Raw genomic sequence first — 23,779 nt, 5'->3', positions numbered from 1 at the left:
AAAGCTATGTATCACAAAAGAAAATATTCTGGTGTTTTGCGACAGCATTTCAATAAATTAGCAGTTAACATGGCTTCCCGCATTTCTCTGCGTCTATTCTTCATCATGTGTGCTCTTTAGCTGCCGCGGAGGTGATGATTCGTGTCTTTTGTTTTGTTGACGCCGGACACAAAGCAAACTTTTGCCCTCGCGTCGTGTTTCACCACGTTAGCTATCCAGTCACAGCTCGTAGGTAGCAGACGCATCGCAAGCAACAGCGGTGAACAGCAAAATGATGCAGGCGTAAAATTTGGGCAATTCTGTCACAGTGAGGAGTGCGCACGGAAGAGGATACAAAGATGTCATCAATATGCATAACAGTAGTTGAATGGTAGGGTCCAAATTTATTGATGGCAAATCCATATCCTATATTGAATATACTGTCTACCATGTATACCACTCACTCGAAGCAATACCATACCTCTAGTCAGGCTCCAACTGACCTATGACCCTAATGAAGATGAGCAACATAAAAAAATGGATGGACAAATGGATGAACTCTCAGGTTGTTTTTTTGTTGTTGTTGTTTTTTACCCTTTTGTTTTATGTGAATGCAAGATTCCAGAATAAAAATCAAATCAGTTATATATTTTTGCTCCACACATGCTTATTGCAGGCCTTCAGAAAAGCAAAGTGAGCTATTGTCATGTAAATTTAGGAAGTACCTCTTTAATCACTGCCTCTGTTGTTGACATTTAATTAACACAAAAGCCCTCTGAAGTGGTCTGAAATGGTCAGCCCTCTCACCCCGATACTTGAAACCACAAACATTTCTCCTTGTGATGAGCGTATGCTATTTTATACTTGTAGTGACGGCATGTTCACTCAGTGAATGTTTTGTCTTTGCGTGTGGTAGTGTGTGTGTGTGTGTGTGTGTGTGTGTGTGTGTGTGTTTTGGGTCAAAGTGCCCCTCTGAACCTCTTGATGAGACAAGGACAGTGTGATGTTCTCATCAACCTTGCTTCCTCTTGACATGTCAGGTCCATAATGCCCCTTGACCTGTCTTGTCCTTCTTTTCTCCTTTCATGTGTGGATATTTTTCATTTTGAAACCAGTCCAAACAGCCAAACGACAATAAAAACGATTTTTAAAGTGTTGTTTACAGTTATTTTTGTAATCCTTGAACTTTGAATAAAAATAACAACAATAATCATAATAATAATAATAATAATTCATTCATTCATTCATCTTCCGAGCCGCTTGATCCTCACTAGGGTCGCGGGGGGTGCTGGAGCCTATCCCAGCCGTCTTCGGGCAGTAGGCGGGGGACACCCTGAATCGGTTGCCAGCCAATCGCAGGGCACACAGAGACGAACAACCAACCACGCTCACACTCACACCTAGGGACAATTTAGAGTGTTCAATCAGCCTGCCACGCATGTTTTTGGAATGTGGGAGGAAACCAGAGCACCCGGAGAAAACCCACGCAGGCCCGGGGAGAACATGCAAACTCCACACAGGGAGGCCGGAGCTGGAATCGAACCTGGTACCTCTGCACTGTGAAGCCGACGTGCTAACCACTGGACTACCGGGCCGCCCTAATAATAATAATAATAATAATAATAATAATAATTAAATTATGTGAAAGACAATTGTAAATAGCACTGCGATTTATCCATTTTGTGTTTATATTGCACTTAATTGAACGGTGTTTGTTTTTTTTTTCTTCTTTCTTCTTTCTACCTACATTCTTGCTGCTGGAGGCTGTAAATTTCCCCAGTGTGGGACAAATAAAGGATATCCTATCTTATCTTATCTTATCTTTAACAGTGATTTTTACAGCACAATGTCAAAAACCATTAAAACCACTCACAGCACAAACTCTGCTTTGTACTGAGTTTGTATTTTTGTAACACACGACTCACTGCTTTCCACTGAATTTCATACATAACTATATACATTTATGGCCGTTAATTACATTACCGGTACTCTGAAACTGTCACAGGAGAAAACTGTTTTTGATCATTAGTTCACTTTCCAATCAGCTTGAGCACTGTCAATAAGCCGCAGGTAAGCTGTCGGTGTGGAATACATTGGAAGGAGCGGGAAGAATGAGAATTAGAGCTGGCTGAAGAAGAAGAAGACATGGAGGTGAAGAAGCAAGAGGGAGAGGAGGAGGAAGAAAAGAAGTTTATGGAGGAAGGAGCGTCAGAAATAGAATTAATGATGATATTAGAGCTACAATCGTGGACCATGTAATCAACCATGAAATGACTCAGAGGGACGACGTGATGTAGGCTGAGGTTGTATTTTGTTAGTTATTTAGTTGGTTAGTTAGTTAGTTAATTAGTTTGTTTGTTTAATTAGTTAGTTTGTTTATTATTTGTCTGTACGTGAAAATCAAATTTTCAGTGCAGAGGTTCCAGCCTTCCCGTGTGGAATTTGCATGTTCTCCCCACACCTGCGTAGATTTTTTCCGAGTACTCAGGTTTCCTCCCACATTCCGAAAACATGTTTGTGTGTGTGTGTGTGTGTGTGTGTGTGTGTGTGTGTGTGTGTGCCCTACGATTGGCTGGCAATCAGTTCAGGGTGTACCCCACATCCTGCCCGATGACAGGTGAGAAAGGCTCCAGCACACCCACAACCTTCATGAGGATAAACGGCTTGGATAATGGACAAATACATACGTACTGACTGAAAAACGGCTGGAATGAACATTCTTCTCCGATTCCAGGCTCGTCTCTAAAGATTTTGAAGTTTTAAAAAGCTCTCAGCATCTTCAACTCAAAACATACAATATTTGAAATTCTCTGAAATATCTCCTTCTGGTTTTGACAGCTAAAACGTGAATATGATAACACCCGAGATAGAATTTGCAACTGTTGTAAAACTGTCAAATCTAGATATTGCTTCGGGTGTTTGCGGATTTCTTCTCGGTCAATCCTAAATGTGAATAATGAAAAATAATCTTAACGTTGAAACAGTTTGTGCTCATCTTATGCATCACTTCCTATTCATGTCATCTTTTTACCTCGCTGTGTGGCAATCAGATCTTCTGTCTCGCTCCTGTTTCCAGTGAGTCATGTCAGCCTGATCCCTAGAGAGAAGGACATCTGAAGAAAAAGGAACACCTAATCTCTCTTTCGTCCTGCCTTTGTTGCAGATGAGCCAAGCCAGGGTCTCAACCTCCTTCACACCTCAGATTGGATTGGTTCCACCTCGCCGTGGATCCTCGCGATGTGATGCAAGAGGCTCAAACTCACCAAGATAGACCAATGAATTTCTTCCAGATCAGATTGCTGCGCTGCCAGAAGCGAGACAGGTCAAGGGGTCGTCATGATGATTACTACATTGGTCGATGCATTGAGAAACCTGTTATCACTCACCAGCCATTGTATGTTTTCTGATGAGCGGGCAGCTGAAAGAAACCTGTTGTGATCGCTCCCTTTCTTATTCTTTTGTATTCAAGAGAGCCTGTCTGATGCCTGATTAACGTGATCAAGACCCACAAGCAAATATCTTTGTTGACCAGGAACAAAGTGGTAAACAGCTTGATTGCAAATCCCAATTAGATGACTCTTCGAAATGTCACAACATACTGCCCGAGTGAGTTCTTGTAAACGGGTCACTTGGGACAGGTGCAAGAGCGTATACACTCTGTGATGTGTGCACTTTTAAAAAAAAAACATTTAGCTCTTGCTGTTTGAGAAATGAGTGTGAAGCTTGACAACAAAGGGCATCATAATAATCTTGAATGGAAATGGAAAGGACTTTGTTTTCAAAAAAGATGTCATAATTATAAATATTATCTTTACTTTAAAAAAAAAACCTGAAACATAAATTATATCTCTCTCAATCCTGACTCTATTGAATCGAGTTTTATATTGATGGTAATAATTGCTACTGTTCCCCAAAAAAATTCTTTATGAGGAGAACATTTATGCGCATGACATAATTTCCACGCTATTCAGGCCTGTTGATGACGTTTGGAAAGTTTTACTGGAAAATTTGTAATCGCAAAATTACAGCGCGCTAAAAAAATGTTCGACCCGCCAACTGTTTTAAATATATTATGTGGGACATTGGTCCCCGCAGAAGATTTTTTTAATTCTTTTTTTTAATAATCTTTATTGAACAAGTCGGAATACAATTCTCAGTAAACGGAAAACAAAACGAACATGTTATTAATACATACACGCATTACAAACGATTAAACAAAATCCCGCAGAAGATGAATGTGGAACCGGAACAACAGTTGTGACGTCATTACGGTATCGTGTCAACAGTGCATTGTGGGTCGAACCCAAGATGGCTGCGCCCTTGCAAGAGTGCTGATGAATTGGTTCTGCGGTGAATTTCTTGGACTTGTCTGTGCTTTTCGAGAAATCCGGTGCACGAAACTGCCTGGTAGCAAGCCGGCTTGTGGCAGAGGACCATACGAGCCGAGTCGTCGTTAAGTGTGTGCGGTGGCTCTGGCTGACTGTCCGTGTGAGGATGGGCCTCGTCTCCAGCCCCTTCCCATAGCGAAGAGCCGTGGGGAGAGGAGCCAGAGATTCCCCTGCAAACATACACCCGTTCAACTTGGATTTGACGGGTTTGACATACTGTATAGGCTGTGGACGCTGTCTTACAATTTTCTCACCGGCATTGTTTGTGCGACGGTATCCGTCATCGTTCGGAGACGAAGAGCTTCCCCAGGCCGGCTGGATCGTCCTTCCACACCGAGGTCTGCACATATCTGCACGCTGCGTGGTCACATCTGCAGTTCTCTGTCTTTTTGACATACGGCTAAACTCGCGCATTCAGTGGCAGAAAGACATGTCAAATGAAGCTTTCGTACGCAGCTAACGTTTGCCGAGCGGTCTCACCTGTGACAATCATGTCAACGTTGACTTCGCGTTTTAAAGCAATTCCAGTTTGTGAGAGTAACCTTCATCATTTTATTTTTCCTGTTCAGTTACCAAAAACAATTCTGCCTTTGTACTAACAATGCTGCTGCAATGAACAAAGTCAGCATCCAGCCATTTGGTTGTTAACGTGCGCGTTTCCATTCACAATCAGGCAAATGTGTGCTTTTGGGTCATTTTGAATGGACAAACATAGACATTCCGATAAATGTAAATTTTTTACTACATCGTTTGAATTTGGAGCATTCTGATTCCGATTCTGGTTCTTAAATTCGGTTCTGATCCCGATTACAAAATGGGAGTATTAATCGGAGATATTTTTAGGATGAAATCTTATGAACTTGTTCTTTAATTTCATGAACTTTTTCTGTTTGTGAACTTCCCGTATATTTATTGCGATCCTACGAACTTTATTTTTTTCACACAATAGCTTTGTTTTTGAGATCCTCAAGAAAAACCAATTAAGGTATCAGGTACCTAAAGCATGAGTTATGCACAAAGCCAGTGAATGGTTAAATGGGGCGAGAGGCACAACACAGATCTGTGCATTCAACAGTTGGCATAATGAAACATGTCTCCAGTAGAGTCGCCAAAAAAATGCACGTAACTTGAAAAGTTTGTAAAAACGGTCATTCGTAACTTGAGGTTCCAGTAATGCACTCTAATGAGTTGAATGGGGCTTTCTGTAAAGGGTTGATACGTTCTCCCCCTTCCTGCTTGGGCTCTCCTTCTTTTGACTACACTAGTCTAAAGACTTGTATATTTTCTTGAGATGAAATCACACAACACTGTTGACACTGTTCATAGTCTGACCTGATTCATCTAGGAAAGGCTCCACCTTTCCTGTGACCCCGAACTGGAGAAGCTTAAAATGGAAGGATAGAATGTTAGTTTTGGAGTCAACGTGATGTGTGTTCCTGACATGAACATGTTCTTCCTTGTAGAGTCCTCATGAAAATGGATGCAGACTTGCTACATTCGCCAGCTGTGGGCTTCGCTGAGGAGGATGCTGACATGAATGACTGGGAACTGCCCCTGGCCTTCATGAAGAAACGCCACTCGGAGAAGATCGAGGGATCGAAGGCCCTTGCACAGAGCTGGAGGATGAAAGACAGGGTAAATAATCTCCCTGTCTCTTCTCAGAGTCTGTGCTGTGTTCTTGTGTGTGTCTGCAGGGCCGCCTTGCCCCACGGCTCTTGCTCGTAAAATTGGTCAGGATGTTTCTTTCGGCAGTATGGTAGAGTTGTGCTTAGCCTGTTGGCCTCACAGTCAAGAGATCTTGTGAAGATGTATTATAAAAGGTGCTGATCCCTACACTCTTAACGTTTTGCCTATATATGTCAACGGAATTACCCATACAGAAGATGGCATTTGCGTGTTCTCCCCAGGCCTGCGCGGGTATTCTCCGGGTACTCTGGTTTCCTCCCACATTCCAAAAACATGCATGGCAGGCTGAATGAACACTCTAAATTGTCCCTCGGTGTGAGTGTGAGCGCGGATGGTTGTTCGTCTATGTGCCACCGGTTCAGGGTGTCCTCTGCCTACTGCCCGAAGACGGCTGGGATATGCTCCAGCATCCCCCGTGACCCTTGTGAGGATAAAGCGGGTCGGAAAATGAATGAATGAATGAATGAATGAATGAATGGATTCCAGGTCTTTAGTTTTGCCAGATAAATGTAGAAATTGTTATTCAGTGTCTTAACCCTTGAGAACCCACAGGGTCAAATTTGGTCCCGATAAATTCTGCTACTCAAATGCCACCCTTAAATCCCAAAGGTTCAAATTTGGCCCTAGGATTAGGGCCAAATTAAGATTAAAATAAGATTAAATCATAGAATTTTTGGAAAAAACATTTATTTCGGTGTCCAGTGAACATATAGCAGTCATTTAATATATAATTCATCATTTTCCAAAGAAGAAAAGGGTTCTTGGATTCTCCATGGTTAAAAAAAGGAGACTGGAACTCTTATGGGTAAAGCCTGAAATAAGAAGAGGAGTCTTGGGACTGCATTCATTTTGACTGTATCTAGTCTGCCAAATAAAAAGAGGGGGAAGACCTCCCAGCATGTCAGGTCAGACACTTCTTATTTGTGTCGCTAACTTGCCATGGTAAGCCTTGAACAATTCCCTAGGATCCCCAAATGATGAAATCCTTGTTTAGTCCAGCGAAATGAGAATTTTGTATTTCATTCTATTGCTCAATTTCTTGACCTCATTGCCTCAAATTTTTTTGGTCCATTCTGTATCCCGAGATTGCCTCGTATTCACGAGTGCCGGTACATATTTAAGTGGATGTTTCATGAACTATATGACCTTCTCTAATTGGCTCAACTAATCCTGTCGCTTCCTTGTCTGTCAATCTAACCTTTTTCAAGAGACTTGACAATCTATTTGCCACTTTTCTTAGATTCCTGGGCTAAACCTTTCCACAATTGTTCATAAAGCATCATATTTTGCAAATGCCCGTGCTATCTCTTTTGGGTGTCTCTGAATCTTACGGTTTTCTGGGTGCCTAATTTCTATCCAATTGGATTGCACCTTCCGAAGTTGGAAGGCCAGCAATCAAAAATCAAACATTTTCTACTTAAAAACCTGAGGGCCCCCTAGGCTTCGTACGTCAACATCTCATCCAATATCAGCATGGCCTCTTGCAACTTTTTGAGTGTTTTCTTTCTTATACGTTCCTTCTCCAATTATTCCGTTTCATTCCTCAATTCACCTTGTTTAACAAGCCTCTGTTTCTTGAGATGGGATCCCAGAGATGTAATCTTCCTTCTCATTGTGGCCTTGCTTGCATCCCATAGCACTGAGGGAGAAACGGTGCGATTGTTATTCATGGCAGCAGACTCATCCACGGCTGATTTAATTTCCTGTTTCATATGAGCATCTGTTACTAAAGAAACATTAAGTTTCCAATATTTAAAAGTATTATCAGCCCTTAAATTCATTGTCATAGTAACTAACTGGGCTGCGATCAGACATTATTGATGCTATACCTTCTCACACTGTAAAAGTGGGGTTTTGAAATTAAAAAGTAGAAAGTAGTATTAAAAATTAAAAAATTAAAAATTCTCGAATAACTTCCAAGCACTTGTGACATGAATGTGACCTTTTTGTCTCTTGGATTGAAATACATCCACCAAACCCAATTCTCCTGTAACATTTCAGAACATTTTTGACTTTCGAGATTGGGGCTTTGTTGTTGTGGGTAATCTGTCTGATTTGTTATCGAGTGTCCAATTGAATTCCGCCCCCCTAAAAATGACACCATCTCCTCCCTCTGCCAGAAGGGCTCCATTGTCCATAATACAGTATTGGTTATCATTATTGGTATCGAATATTGTTGTTACCAGGTATTTTTAATGCCTCACAAATTCAAAACATTATCTGAATAATCATGAGGAATGCCACGTATCCATTTAAAAAAATCGAAGAAGAGTATAACATTTTCATTTTAACATCCCTCTGTCAGAAATGTACTTGTATGGACAGTATTTGATAAGTCTGTAGGCGTATATAGGAGCTGAAATGACTCATCCTGGAATTTTTCCGATAGGTTTTCATGACTCATAACTTGATGGCAGTGATCTACTAGTTAGTGAAGCCAATGTTTACCTTCAGAGAACATTGACGAGGAGTTATGTTTTTTGAAAATAGGTTATTTGTGGCCTTCACTATTTCTTCATTAGATAGCAAGATTGATGGATGCAGAGATACCCTCTCAACCCAATCAATACATAGGCCCAAGCCACTGGCCTCAATTGAGGCATTAAACAGTCTAATTGCTGTTGGAACAAAGTACCTCATGAAGCATTCAGAGCGTGAATATTTTGAGATGAAAAGGTGGGGATGGCGTTGTCCATGAGGGCACTTAACTTGTCCTTCATCCGCCTCTCCACCGCCGTCTCATGACGGTCAAGGCTCCTCCCGAGCGCACAGCCAAACTTCTTAACCAGCTCGTCCAGCCTTCTCTACATCCCTGAAAATAAAACTATGCTTCCATGTTGGGGTGCCATTCCTTCCCAGCTGTTTAGGGCTATTCATATGTAGCTTAGGTCTTGTAATTGCTTGAGATGATTTCAGAATGTAGCCACAAGAGGGCACAAGCCAGTGTCTTATTGGACCGGTCCCTAGCTCGGATAAATATGGGATTGTGTCAGGAAGAGCATCCGACGTAAAATGTTGGCCAAAACAAACATGTGAATCAAACCTTCGAATTTCGTGCCAGATCGGTCGAGGCCCGGGTTAACAACGACCGCCATCGGCGCTGTTGACTTACAGGGTGCCGGTGGAAAATGGACTACTGTTGGTCATAAAAGGAGTGGAGGAAGGTGTGTCCATAGGAAGAAAGAGAAGTGGAACGGCAAGAGTACAGGACTGAGAGTAAGGATTTTGAATGTTGGAACTAAGACAGGAGTTGGTTGACATGATGCAGGGGAGAAAGGTAGACGTACTGTGTGTTCAATAGACCAGCTGGAAAGGTAGCAAGGCTAGAAGCTTAGGATCGGGGTTCAAGTTGTTCTATCATGGTGGAGCTAGGAAGAGAAATGGAGTCAGAGTCATCTTGAAGGAGGAGTTTGTTAGGAATGAATGAGTACATCAGAGCGACAACTCACGTTAGAGGTTTTGGAGAGAAAGTCAGAGAGGCCAAACTGAGATGGTTTGGACATGTCCAAAGGATTGAGCGTGAATATATTTGGAGAATGGATGCTGAGTCTTGAACTGCCAGGCAGGAGGCCGAGAGGAAGACCAAAGAGGAGGTTGATGGATGTAGCGAAAGAGGACATGAAGATAGCTGGTGTGAGAGATGAGAATGCACAAAACAGGGTGAGATGGAGGCAACTGATTCGCCGTGGCGACCCCCTTGAAGGGAAAACCCGAAACGAAAAGATTTCAGACATTGAGTCAGATAGCAGTGAAAGACTTATGTGTGGGCTGTAAATGGACATTCAGATTCTGCTGTTGCAGGCATGTATGCACAAAAACGATATACATTGCTTTCACAACATCAAGGTGAAGTGGCAGGCTGCACAATTGCTTTACCTGTTGGTTAAAATTGCCTGCCGTCGGGGCAACAGCCATGTCATGAGATGTGTGTGTGTGTGTGTGTGTGTGTGTGTCTGTATGTTTGCAGTCATTCTCTTTTATGTCTTGCACTCCATGCTCATTGCGATTTCGTGTGCAGTCACTTTGCTTGCCATGTAATCGCTTTAAGGTTTCAGCTATAGGCGAAAGTCAAGGCTGTAGTTTAACAAAAATATAAGAACGTTTTTCTCTTACTATGCATGTTGCTTAGCACCTAAGTGCAGGGACTTCCGGCATTCCTTTTCTTGAACAATGCTCTTCAAAACTGGCTTGCATGCCATTGTTGCCACTCGAAGCAGGCACTGTCTGCATGCAAGCTGCAGCGGTTACTTACTACTCGGGTCAGCTTGCCACATCGGGCAAGCTTTTTTCCCCCCCAAGATCGACTTTTGAAGCGACCAACCTCCCACGATTGACCCGATCCATGCATGCACACCATGATGAGCAACAGCCGTAATGGCCCAAACATAAACGAAACCGAAACACACAAACATACAAACACACAAATCTTTGCTCACCCCCCATTTCCTCCTCCCCACCCCTCGCGTTTTACTTGGGACCGGTCAGCTGGCTTCCCGTCCATTGCGATTGACATATTGGGCACTCCTGCCTTAAAATCAGAGGTAATTCGCTAACTAGCTTAATGCTTAGTGCCGTAGCGCGTTGTTGTCATCTGACTGGTTGCCCTGTATGTCATTCAAGTAACAGGATTGATGATAGGCTGACATAGTAAGTTCTGTGTACTTCACGCCGTTGTTTGAATGTCAGCCCCACCACCGAGGCATTTTCGACGCTTGTCATGTGAAAGTCCGGAAGCCTCGTTGAACCAGCCAAAGAGCCGCATGCGGTTCGCGAGCCGCAGATTGGCCACCGCTGGTCTAAGTTTTAAAAGCGAACTCAAAGCTCTTCAAATGTCGCAGCCTTCTTACTAATGAATGATTTTCTGAGACATTTCTGTTCAATCCCTTTAAATTTAAAACAGAAAAAAAACGTGATGGCCCCTAGTGGCGACTAAGTATAAAATTCAGCCGCCGTATATGAATGAAATAAAAATTACCATCATTGCTGCGTGTTTGAGATCAAAAGTTACTGAAAGCTATTTGTTTGTCCGCTGTTGCGATGGTGACACCGTTTACAAGAACAACTGATGCTGTTCTTGAGTGTTTAAACCTCAATGAAAATTCATGAAACTGCACACACATCACGCCAGTGAAAATAATATTTTTGTGGGTTATTGTGCAGTTTTTTTTAAAAATGGCTCACTATTGCCCTTTATAATTTTGTGAGCCAATTTGGCATATGAAACTGCCCAAGACCTACAAAGAAAGTCTTTGAGGTTCATGTTTGGAATAGAAAGTCCACCATTTTGATGTTTCCATGGAATTTGGCACTTTTTGACTTTTATTGGGGTTCTGTTTTAAGGAACTCCGACAAAATGTATGCAATCGTCTTCAACCTCTTGAGTGTTTCATCTCAACTTGTTTCAAGTGAAAAGTTACTGAAAGCTTTTTAGTTTGGCACATGGTTGCCATGGCGATGCACTATTTGCTTAAGAAGGCCTTTGCTAGCTGTTTGTGGCTCTAGTATTTCTTTGTGATGCAAAAGTTTTTAAAAGAAAAAAAACCTCATGCCTGATTAATCTGCGTTAATTCAATGCAAATGACTAACTTGTACAATAGGACTAGAAATCCTATTAACTGGACCCTGGTTGGAAAAAAAATAAAAGATGCTAGGAGAGCATGTACTGATTAAATGGGCTGCCTGTATTGTAATTATGGTTAATACTGATGTGATTTAACTTTACCCATATTAGACTGGGCTTCTACTTTTACCATATATAATTTCTAAGGAATTTTGGCGAACCACATTGGTTACCTTTATGAAAGCTGAGTCTTTTCTTTGACATTTTACCTCCAATGTCAGGAACATTTTTTTTCCCCTCTCTGAATTTGACATTAATATGTCTCTAAATGCTGCTGTCATTTCAGCTCTTGTATTTTAAAGGGCAAACCTGCCATGGTTTCTACGGCTCTTTGTGTAAAATATCTTCCGAGACAAGATTGCTACAAGATAAAAGATAAAGGAGATGTTTTGCTTCCCTTACAGTGTGGATAGAAGTCATCTTTGCTTATGTGGACACTTGCAATTTTCCAAGCCTTGGCTAAAGATATGGAATCATCAGTCATTGAGGATGTTTACTCAAATATTTCATTTTGGAGGACAAAATGCAGGCTATGATATGACACAGATCTGAAGTCATTTCAAAGGGTAACTTTATGGTTGTAAGAAACGCGAAAAGAAATCCAGAAAAAAATGTGGTAGTCAATAACAGTTACTTGTTTAAATCATCCAATTGCGAGTAAAAGAAACTGGCAATCATGAAAACGACAACAAAGGAACACACCCCACAACTACATTCTTGCTCCACACCTGGCTTTAAAACAGCTCACAGTCTCAGAGGCATGGACTTAATGAGTGAGAAACAGTACTTCTTCCTCATCAATCCTGCTCCAACTTTCTCGAATTGCTTGCCAGATCACCGTTTCAGGTTGGAGCCTTGTCATGAACCGATTTCTTCACCAAAACATTTGCAATTGGATTGCAATCGTGACTATTTGCAGGCAGTGACTTTGACCTTTTGTGTCTTTCTTCAAGGAATGTTTTCAGTTTTTGCCCTCTCGCGGGAGTGTTTTATCATCTTGACAAACAATTTCATCATCCCTAAACCTCCTTGCAACTGATGGGATAAGTGTCCAAAAATGTCAACAAAAATGATTTTTCAATCCTCAAACGTCCTTTCAATTGATGGGATAAAGTGTGTCCCAAATGTCAACGTAACGTGTGCATTTATTGATGCAATGATAGGCATATAACCCAGTGACTTTAAAAAACTGGCACGCAGCCCCACATTATCAATGACTGTGGAAATATGCATGCCATCTTAATTAATCTCAGTGGAATGGCAGATTTGCCATTCATTATTCAGTATGACTTTCATGCTGTCATCCACAGGACATGATAGCTTTTCCTTAGCCCATGTGTGTTTATGTTTTTGTGTGTTTTCTGTTTAGATGTTAATTATCGCCTTCGTAAAGCTTTTCTGTATGTACATTTAATTTCCTTTCGGTGCTTTCTTATGGGTGCGGCCACCTATGGCTCCAGTTTCCTCCCTTTTGTTCCTCATTTGAGGAACATTCGGCAAGCCTCCTCGCTGCCCATCTTTAAAGCCCTCCTCAAAACTCACTTGTATTCTTTGGCGTTCGACTCAGCATGACTTAGATTTGTTCTTGATTTTACTGCTTGGTGCTTTCTACCGCCTTTATTACCGATTTGTCTTACTGTTTATTGTGTATGTTAAATCGCTCCATGTACAGCACTTTGTTGATTTGTTTTTCTGTCCATATTCTGTTTTCAACTGATGTTTTTGTTGCGCTACCAGTTTGCTTTACACAACCTTCCCATGTTGTTTGTACTTGGTCCAAATTTCAGGCAAAGCTGACTGTGAACAACCAACAGCTTTTGCAACATTCCGTTTTCGTTTCACTTCTGTAAGGAATTTGAACATCCACTACTTTGTTTCAATTTACATCTCTCTAATTATCGCTCAGTACAGTACATCGCTCGACTCTAATCATGGAAGTGATGATGGAAGCGCGTTTAAAACAACATTACCGAATGGCTGACTGACGATTACTTTGATTCAGTCCGTCATTTTGTCAAAACTGCCAGTAATACTGGTCAAAAAATGTATCTTTACCTCCCAAGTGGTGACGAACTGTAATGTAGCCATGATGGAAGCACAATTAAACTAACGATGTTTGACGGTCCTAAAATAGTGGCGACATAGCGGCGACAAACTTATTTACCCATGTCAAGTCAAGTCAACAGTATTTATAGAGCACTTTCAAACAGCCATCGCTGCATACAAAGTGCTGTACATGGAGCGATTTAACATACACAATAAACAGTAAGACGAATCGGTAATAAAGGCGGTAGAAAGCACCAAGCAGTAAAATCAAGAACAAACAAACAACAACAAACAAAACATGACGGAAGTGTGGTTAAAATAACGATGTCGGAGTGACGTATTCACATGACAGCTTCGATGGGGTTCCATTTGTCATTCGCTGGTGAATGACAAATGACAGACTGGCAACATTTACTGATGCCCTCCACCTCTCTATTTGTAAGAATAAAGTATTGTTGGCCCATTGATCTGAGAGAATAGATGTGACAGTCATAGTTATTGAAAATGACACAGACAAAGGTGGGGTTGTGGATGACCAGCTTTTTGGAGACTGATCAGATCAAAATAGGCAGTACAATTTCAATTGAATGTAAGTGCAGAACACAAGTGCATCAGTTCTCTTCTCGTAGAATAGGTTTGTGACACATTATACAGGTAGGCAAAAGGGCACGTCAGCAGATCAGGTATGGGTACCGTAGTGCTGTGATGATGTTTATATGCGTGTTTCGGGTCCTGCTATGTCCCTCTTGCACACTGACCTTTTACTCAGTCAGTGAGAAAGTCGAGTGCACCTTAATTACCTTAACACCAGTGGTCCTAACCTTTCTGACATCACACTCGGTGCACATAAACACAGCGCAGACACCGCATGCATAGACGCGCAGCCTGTGAAATGTACCTAGGTCTTCCTATAATACTGAGCATTGAGATTTAGCAATATTCTTTTGACTACGGTTAAAGTTTTAGTCATAGTTGAGTCATCGATTGTATTTTAGTTGAAGCCCAATTTGGAAAATACAGAGCAGTTTTCCATCCATCCGTTTTCTGATGCGCTTATCCTCACAAGGGTCGCGGGCGTGCCGGAGCCTATCCCAGCTGACTTCGGGCAGTACCTGTATTGACGTGCTGATTGTGGACTTCAACTGCCCTCCGGCCAGATGGCCGGCGCCTTTGTGTGCAAGCGTTTGGGGGTGCTGGATATGCACCCAAACGCTTCGATGTGCCCAAATACTGTAAATGAAACTATAAACATACAATTTTGCTCATAGATTCCTCTAACATGTTGCCTCACTTCAAAACAGCAGTGGTGTAGCATGGCAAAAATACTGAGGTGTGATGCAGTGGGTGAGTGACGTAATAATCGCACAGCACAACAAATCAATGAAATTCGTTACCAGCACTTTTAAATAATTGATTTTGATCAATTTTGGCCCATTGGTGTAATATGTCATGTTTGTCTCTGTGTGGCAAGGATTTTTCAGTATCCATTTTGCACTACATTATTGTGTGTCTTGGTGCAGTTAAATTGAATATAAAGTATATGTGTCATTTCCAGTCTAATATTTGAAGTTGATTAAATGCGTAAGAGTAATTTTTTTGTTGTTCTGCCACAGATGAAGACTGTGAGTGTAGCACTGGTGTTGTGTCTCAATGTTGGAGTGGACCCCCCAGATGTGGTCAAGACATCGCCCTGCGCCAGATTGGAGTGCTGGATCGGTGAGTTTTAAGTTTAAATTAAGATAAAGCAATTTATCTGAAATGAAGTTGAAGTTAAAAAAAGACAAGAATCATTATGGTGTATGCATACGCCTGCCATTGCTGTGAGCTATTTCCGCTCTTTCCAAATGAGCTATTAAAAAATGCATAAAAAACAACGCATATTGACAAACTTAGGTGAAGTTTTCCAGCACCTCTGCTGCACTCGAGACCACAGCACAGGCCGAGAGAAAGACGGATAAAATTCCTCGATGACACACAGAGAAACAAGTGCCAAAATGAAACGAATTATGAAATAAGTCAGTCGTGAAATAATTAAATATATGCAATTTGTCTTCACAAAACCAGGCCTATGTCTCCGAAAATGACAATTGAGATATTTAAGTACTCTAATTTTACATTTAAATCCCTTTAAAGTGATAATACATGAAGTTCCAGCAATTTCAATGTTGGCAGGTTGAAATACCTGGTTTTGAGAAAAACATATTTAAAATTTTGGCACATGTATCTTTCAAAGGATACAACCACAACCTTAGGAAAAATATATTGGCCCCAAAGAAGTGTTGAAAGATAACTGGGACATAAATTTCAATTACAAGTAAGGACATCATCTGATATTTTAACCTTTTGAAATCTGAGGAAATTTGACCTATCAGCAGATGAAATTGTGAAGTTCCCATTCAGCTTACAGTTTAATTCCTGAGGCGTCATCCGTCAAAGTTTGCTTGTTTTATTTCTGCTACTTGTGTGTGTGTGCGCGCGCGCGCGCGTGTGTGTGTGTTTTAAATGAGGTAAAATTACTGCAATAGGAAATTTGATTGAACAAGTTGATGTCATAAGGTTATTTGCTTTTTGGTGTGGCCTGTGACAACAAAGTTAATTCATATTTTAAAATGGATCTTATTGTCAAATGCATTTATCCACTGAAAGAAAATAATGATGATTTGATGGTTGACCACTTGCCACAGTGCCTCTGGATTGGCAGAATGGGAAGGTGGTTCCCCTTTTTAAGAATTTAGAACAGGTTCTAAATTCATGCATAGGACTGAAAATTTTAGCGTGTGTTATTACACACACACGCACACACACACACACACACACACACACACAAACAAACAAATCTGTCACGTTGAAGATTAGAGAACCATCGTGCACATCTTCTTTTGTTATAACCCCCAGGGTTTAAAACCTCTGCCGGTGTCAGAAAGGGTCATTTCTTATTTCTACTTGAGCAATTAGAGGAACCGTTGGTTGGATGTGTACGGATGAGCGTTCACACTGCAGACACATCACATACTGTACATATCAGATTTATGCCCACATACAAAAGAGGCCCAGGTCGTGTATATAAAAAATCGAAATTCTACTGTTCACGCTGCATGAAAAAAAATCTGATATGTCGCATATGTTTTCTGTTGTATTATCGTTACTTGTGTTAAATGTTCTGTGCATTGTTGATGCTGCAGCTGTTGTGAAAGCACTTTATAAATAAAGAAGTCTTGTATTGTATATGGGCAAAAAAATCGGATTTGAGCTGCAGTGTGTAAGAGCCATCGCTTTTCATCTCTCCAACAGCCTTCATTCATCATAAGGATTTATTGTTGCTGTTGCATAAAGCACACCCTAATCCTCTGCAAAGTTGACAGTACATTTTTCTTTGCTTAAAGAGCCTGATTTGATCCCTCCCAATCTGTGTCGTCTTATTCTCAATGCCTTATTGATTTAAATTATTCAATGCTTCCCATTCCATACCAATGTGAAGATTCCAATCTCTCCTTTTTTCCTTTCTTTGATATTACATTTTTTTTAGAGATTATTCGCAGTTCTTACCCACAATGCATCATACTCACATATAGGTCACTTCTTTGCTCATCTGTGTGGTGCATTGGGCACAGAATAGGTTAGGAAAAACAAAGTTTGCTTCCATGTTGCAAGATTTGTTTAGCACAGGTTTTGTTTTTTTTTCCTTTTGTTAATTCATTGTTTATGTTGGTTTTTGTGATTGCTAGCTATGATTATACCTAAAGAAGTCTCAAGTACAGAAAACATGTTGGGTTGTATTTGGTTGTTTCCACCGCTCGGAGCATGTGTCATGTCCTTTTCAGTTGACAGAAAGTGGCAAATTGGCCACCACTTGGGATGGCTGAAAATGGGCGGATTTAGCTACTTATTTTATATTCCACAAATGCAAAATTGGTCAAAATACCATGTTTAGACTAGTGGAGGGACATGGAACATATAACTGAAAAGCACATTTTGAGGTTGACTTCCCCTTTAACGATATCATTGTTCAAGGAACAACAGTAAACCATGTTCATAATCTTTGGCATCTCCCCTCCCATCCACCCATTATCTGAACCAGGGGTCCCCAACCGCCGGTCCGTGGACCGGCAGCGGTCCGCAGGGCATTTGGTACCGGGCCGCACAGAAACAACTTGCCTTAATTCCGTTTTATTTATTTCGAAATACGAAAGATGTTTTATTTTGAAAAATTACCGTATTCTCCGTTACCTGCGTCTCCGTCACGCTTGACACGCGTCAAACCACGCTTCTGCGTCACGTGACCGATTACGCAAAAAAAGACTTTTAAAAAATTTGTAAAAAAAACTGCTGGGGATCGCAAATGACGGCGGCCTTAAAAGGACGTTCGAGACAACTGGATTAAAGTTATGGTTGAATATTCTGAGATCGCCACAATAGCACCGTTGGTATTTCCGACATGCTACTTGTGTGAGGTGGGGGTTTTCTGCAGCAACGGCGATAAAAAAAAATTACGAAGTAGACTGGACTTAAAACACACACTGGAGGTGTCATTGTCTCGTATTACCACGAGATGGGACTGTCTGATTGCAGAAAATCAAGCTCGGGGCTGTGTTGTCATTTTCATGCACTTTGAATTTGCATTATATCGTATTTTGAATGCTTTAAACATTACCATCGCGAGCAGAGTGTTGCGGCCAAATTATACGCTCCTTGTGTTAATGGTTATTATATTTAGAAAACGCCACAGTTTTCATGCAGCTCATAGCATATTATTTTGTTGTATTATTTCCGCCACACCTTAAATGCCGGTCCCTGAAAATATTGTCTGACATAAACCAGTCCGTGGGGCAAAAAAGGTTGGGGACCCCTGATCTGAACTGCTTATCCTCTCAAATAATTTAAAAAATAATATATTTTGGTTTGATAAAGCAAGTACCGGTAATTTAAACGTGTGTTTGTGTTTGTCAGATCCTCTGTCGATGAGTCCACAGAAAGCCCTGGAGACCATTGGGGCCAACCTGCAAAAGCAATATGAAAACTGGCAGCCAAGGGTGAGTGAATCAAAAATGTTGAACAGTTCCTTTCATTTCTTCACTACCTATTCATTTTTCTCAGGGACCGCAAAGTAATATGAATAGACTTGTTTGAAATACATTTCAGTTAATTTCAGTCTACACCACTGGTTGTTTGTTCCCAATCAACTTTCATGACTTTTCTAATACCTTTTAAAGCTTACACATTTTGGCTGTCTTCCTCAAGTTTTTGATTTCGTTGATCATTTTAGAACTGAATTGTTGACTATTAGTGGGGATTAATATTCTTTTGTTCACTGCCTCCAACAAAGAACAAAAACGTGTCAGTTTTGCTTTGGTATGGATGCATATTTATTGATGTATTTATGTATTTATTTTGTCTGGAGTGAGCTTGTGATGTGGCCAATTCTGACAAAAATTGTGAATTTAGTTTTTCCTTCTCTGATGTACATTAGTAACTCATTATCAACTCAACTGCCAAATTAAGGCAAAAAATGTGTTTAACGTTTCTCGTGGAATCGATTCATTTAGTTGTCTTTCAAAGAAGACTTTGTCAAAGATGACAGAACAAAAGCCAATTGCTTGCATGTTGTTTTAATGCACCTTCAAAAAACAACCTCTGTGAGTTAGGTTCTATTCACACCTACACTGGTTTTGCTTTAACCGCGACGGGGTTTGTTTCCCACGCTGATCCGTACCATTTATGTAGATGTGAATACACAAAACGAATCCTGGTGTGGACCAAACAACCGAACTGGACTCGGTAACTTTTGCTACAGGTCTGAATGTAATCCATTGCCAATCCGCATCGAATCCAGGATACAAGCGACTTTTTGGGCCGAACTAGCCACAGTAACCCAGTGTTGATCATACGTCATACTATGACTTTTGTTGAGCTGCGCTGATGGCAGAATGTTGTGCGTCAAAGCACGCATAGGACGCGCTCCTGTCGGTTTACTAAACACATTTGTCAACGCTGTTCCAAAATCTTGAAAAATTGCATCACAAAACGTGCCTTGAATGAACTGCTCTTTACACTCAAAATTATGTTGCAGCTCTACTGACGGCACAAATATGCAGACCAAGAGTGCAGCACATAGGGATTATTTCCTCCATTTCTGAGTGTGTGCTCTTGGCAAATGATTATCAGTTCACCATAAGAAAGTAGTTGACAGCAAGCAAGCTAAATTTTGAACATACAGATTGTGTGATATATTTTATTTTTTTTAAGTGTGTATGTAGCCTTTATGTATTTAAATTCAGCTGCTAAAATGCAGTATGGCATATTCTAGTGTCGAATTGTGAAATTGTCATTCTAGCCAGAATGTCTACTGTAGTTCTCTACGTTTCCCTCTAGTGGTTAAATCTAAAATTACTATCTTAATGCACTGACTGCTTCTCTGGAGGCTACACTGATTTTCATTTTGAAAAGGTGGAACTCAAGTCGGGCTCTCTCGTGGTTAAACCTACTCTTGAAGGACCAACATCAAGGATGGAGAACTCTGGTGTTTGAATTTTTAGAATTGCAAATATTCATACCAATTATTAAGCCATGTATCTTACCAATTGTCATGGAATTTAATTCTTTTAAATATATGTCTTTCATTGCTCTATTATACATGGTGCACTCATTACGTCATACGTGCTCATTTCCACTCCACGGCTCCTTCCTCTTGGGCCATTTCACCACTCCACATGAGTTGCAGTATTGAGTGGCATGAACATAGTTTCTCTGCCTCATGATTTTCAGAAAATGTACCCTAAGGGTGATGAAAACAGCGCAAAGCCAGCGTGCCGAGATGTATTTGCTGTTAGTAAATTTGAATTTGAAACCACACGTGAATATCTGGAAATCCAGCGAAACAAGTGTTGGATCCTGACTTCTTTCTGTAAGGCTTGGCAGCAGTGTTCGTTTCTTTGTCACATCAGTTTGTCGTTAAGTTTGACATGTTAATAGATTCAACATCGTTGTAACATGCCCTGTGTCTCGTCGGTTCATGTTTGTGTATTACAGTATCAAGAGTGCAAGGAAACAGTCTGTCAGTCCATGCTCACTGCACTGTGGCAGGGGCACCAAATGATGCCTGCGGGTACCACGTAGCCCTCAAGGACCGCATTAGTATCCTGCGGCTTACTCTAAAAATAGCTTACCAGTGACGGGACATAGTGATTTTAGTTCCAGTGTTACCGGGTATATATAACCGTCATATATTTTGGAAATTTATGTTTGGCAATTGAAGGTATAGGAGCAAATGTTCGTAGCTTCATAAAATAGTGTCTCTGGTGATGTAAACATAGGCTTGAGTTTTGTTCACCCGGGAGGTCAGCAGCGAATGTTGGTTGAATGGCAAGGAGGAGGAGTGGGAGTCTGCTTGCTGTTCTCTGTGTGAGCCGCGGGATCTACAGTAATACAGCACCACTGGGCGGATACCAACAGACACATTCCTTACATAACTGCCATGATATACACAAGTTCTTCATCTGTCCTGTCACTGCAACAAGTCACATCAATAGTTGACACGAGGACAAGAAGATAAGACTCAATCGGGACTCATGACAAAGCAGCTAATTTTTTTTTTTGCAGCTACCGCCAACAGATCATTGCAAGTTCATTGGCCTTTTGTGGTTTTGCATTTACCCTTACAGCCAGGGAGACTGCGGCAAACAGACTTGGCTGCTGCCCACTCACTTTTCTTACCTACGCTTCCTCCCACTCTCCGTCCTTTTGCCGTTTGCATTTTCCAATGCACAAAAATTATTGTTTATTTGAATACTTTTGAGAGCGAATGTCTGTATTGTCGTCAAGATTAGGCAATACTGTATTAGGCGTACTGTCTTTTTGCATCTCCACTAGTTTCCAATACGAATCCATCCATTTTCCTATCCGCTTATCCTCACAAGGGTCGCGTGGGCTGCTGGAGCCAATCCCAGCTGTCTTCCGGCATTAGATTGGCTGCGGTTGCCAGCCAATCGCAGGGTACGCAGAGGCGAACAACCATCCGCACTCACACCCAGGGACAATTTAGAGTGTTCAATCAGCCTGCCATGCATGTTTTTGGAATGTGGAAGGAAACATGAGTACCCGGAGAAAACCCATGCAGGCCCAGGGAGAACATGCAAACTCCACACAGGGAGGCCGGAGCTAGAATTGAACCTGGTACCTATGCACTGTGAGGTAGATGTGCTAACCACTGGTCCCACCGGGCTGCTTACTGGTAAAATGCTACTCAAATTAATCCTTTGTATCCATCCAGACAAAACATACAAAGATTCTAACAGCAACAGATTGCGCTTGTTGCACTAAAGCAGGGGTGTACAAATTCGGTCCTCAAGTTCCACTGTCCTGCATGTTTTCCGGGTCTCACAGGAGCAACACACCTGATTAAAAAAAATGAGGATCGTTCTAATGCTGCTTCAGAGCTGGCTTATGAGCTGATCTGTATCAGGTTTGTTGCAGCTGGGAGAACTGGAAAACAGGCAGGACACGGGCCATCCAGGCACGCAGCTGAACATGCCTGTGCAAAAGGAATTATGCCCATGGTCTGCATTGAAATTGTAATCCTGCAAAATAACCTCAGTTTTTAACAAATGTACCTAAAACCTGAATGTGCTTTTTTTCGGAACTGCAGTGGATTACAGTTATTTTATTTATTTTTTTGCATCCTAAATACCGAATGCCATTACATTTATTCCATGACTCCATATACTGTCTCACTCAATCAGGTGACAAACATCGGCGGTTGTAATACAGCAGGAAGCTGGGGAGTGAATAACATCTTGCTGAAATTGGCTAAATGATCTTCCATTGGCCCACGTCATGCACTTAGTCCAGTTGGAGCCGCAGAGAAAACCATTAGGACATTGCAGGACTTACAGACACTGAACCTCAACTAATATTAGGCTTTCGTATTCTTGTCACAATCACAATCGCAATGGACTGAGCACATGGATCAATTCTCACTGTTTCTCATCCCGTATAAGGCTTTTTTTTAACCTGAACAGTATGCAAGTTTCCAAACTTAGATTTACATATTGTATAAATGAACTCATTGCAACTATAGATGCATAAACCCCTATAGTTTTAGAGAATAATGACAAATGTAACTGGGATCACAACAGACGCCAGTTAATAGGGGTGTTCACACGGCACACATTTGCTCCGGCGCTGCACCGATGTATTTTGTTGCGATATATTTTGCACCGCAGCAAATTGTGTGGAGCGTTCACACGTACAAAGCCGCTGAGCGTGTCAGCACCGGCATAGCGTCGGTGCAGCCCCACTTACGTTCACACAGCAGTTTCTGCAGCGGAGCAAAACGACAGAAAACAAATGAGCTCTCGTGTTGGTTCTTTTTAAAACGTATACACAACTCAAGCGTTGGCACATCCTTCTCCATCTCGATCTCCTTGCCTTCTGCTCGAGAGTGACCGCCCCCGAAAACGTAAATCAACGATGACTTCAATGACACTCAGAAAAGCAAACACGTAATGCGCCAAACTGAAAATCAAGAGAGGAAATCACAAAATAAATTATATGGGGTGCGGAGGGGGGGGGGGGGGCGTGAACACACAACAAAGTAACAAACTACACAAACAACTCCGAGACAGTCCAGTCTCCTACAAAAGGAAAGGTGTTACCAGCCAAGTCTTGTGTCGTTATTAAACAAATACAGGACGGAAGTCCGACAGAGGATGAAAGCAACGCATTCTCGCCGTACGTAAACTCTTCACAAGCATTTGCTCCGGAGCAAATTTAACCCAGTTGCGTTCACACCCGGCATAGCACCGGACCAAATCTTGCCGTGTGAACACCCCTAATGTGTGTGGTATCCGTGTGAATTGGCGGCTGTGTGCCAGGCCATATGTTCAACCCAGCAAGATCCTTTGTGACATTAAAAGGTCAAATGATTCAAACCTAAAAGTAAGCGCTGCTCATTGTTCATAAAAACCCTGAAGAATTTAAAAAGTTCATTAGGCCTGTTTGATTCAAAAGAGTAATCAAGTTAATAATCTTTTAAATTGTCGGGGTTTATCATTTCGTTTTCACG

General features: G+C 41.4%; 1 protein-coding gene across 2 annotated transcripts in view; it reads left to right on the top strand.

Moving 5' to 3' along the window:
* The first annotated feature begins 4,565 nt into the window (after positions 1-4,565).
* The window catches only part of rptor (regulatory associated protein of MTOR, complex 1), a 115,526-nt gene continuing 96,312 nt past the window's right edge, over positions 4,566-23,779 (top strand). For both annotated transcript variants that reach the window (XM_052083218.1, XM_052083217.1), the window contains exons 1-4: positions 4,566-4,705; positions 5,831-6,002; positions 15,333-15,435; positions 18,667-18,749. In XM_052083218.1, coding sequence (XP_051939178.1) covers positions 5,838-6,002; positions 15,333-15,435; positions 18,667-18,749 — 351 coding nt within the window. In that variant the 5' untranslated portion in view covers positions 4,566-4,705; positions 5,831-5,837. The remainder of the gene's footprint in view (positions 4,706-5,830; positions 6,003-15,332; positions 15,436-18,666; positions 18,750-23,779) is intronic.

This window comes from Hippocampus zosterae, chromosome 13 (assembly GCF_025434085.1).
Source record: "Hippocampus zosterae strain Florida chromosome 13, ASM2543408v3, whole genome shotgun sequence".
NCBI classification, from domain to species: Eukaryota; Metazoa; Chordata; class Actinopteri; order Syngnathiformes; family Syngnathidae; genus Hippocampus; species Hippocampus zosterae.
This window is presented reverse-complemented; position numbering and strand designations above follow the sequence as displayed.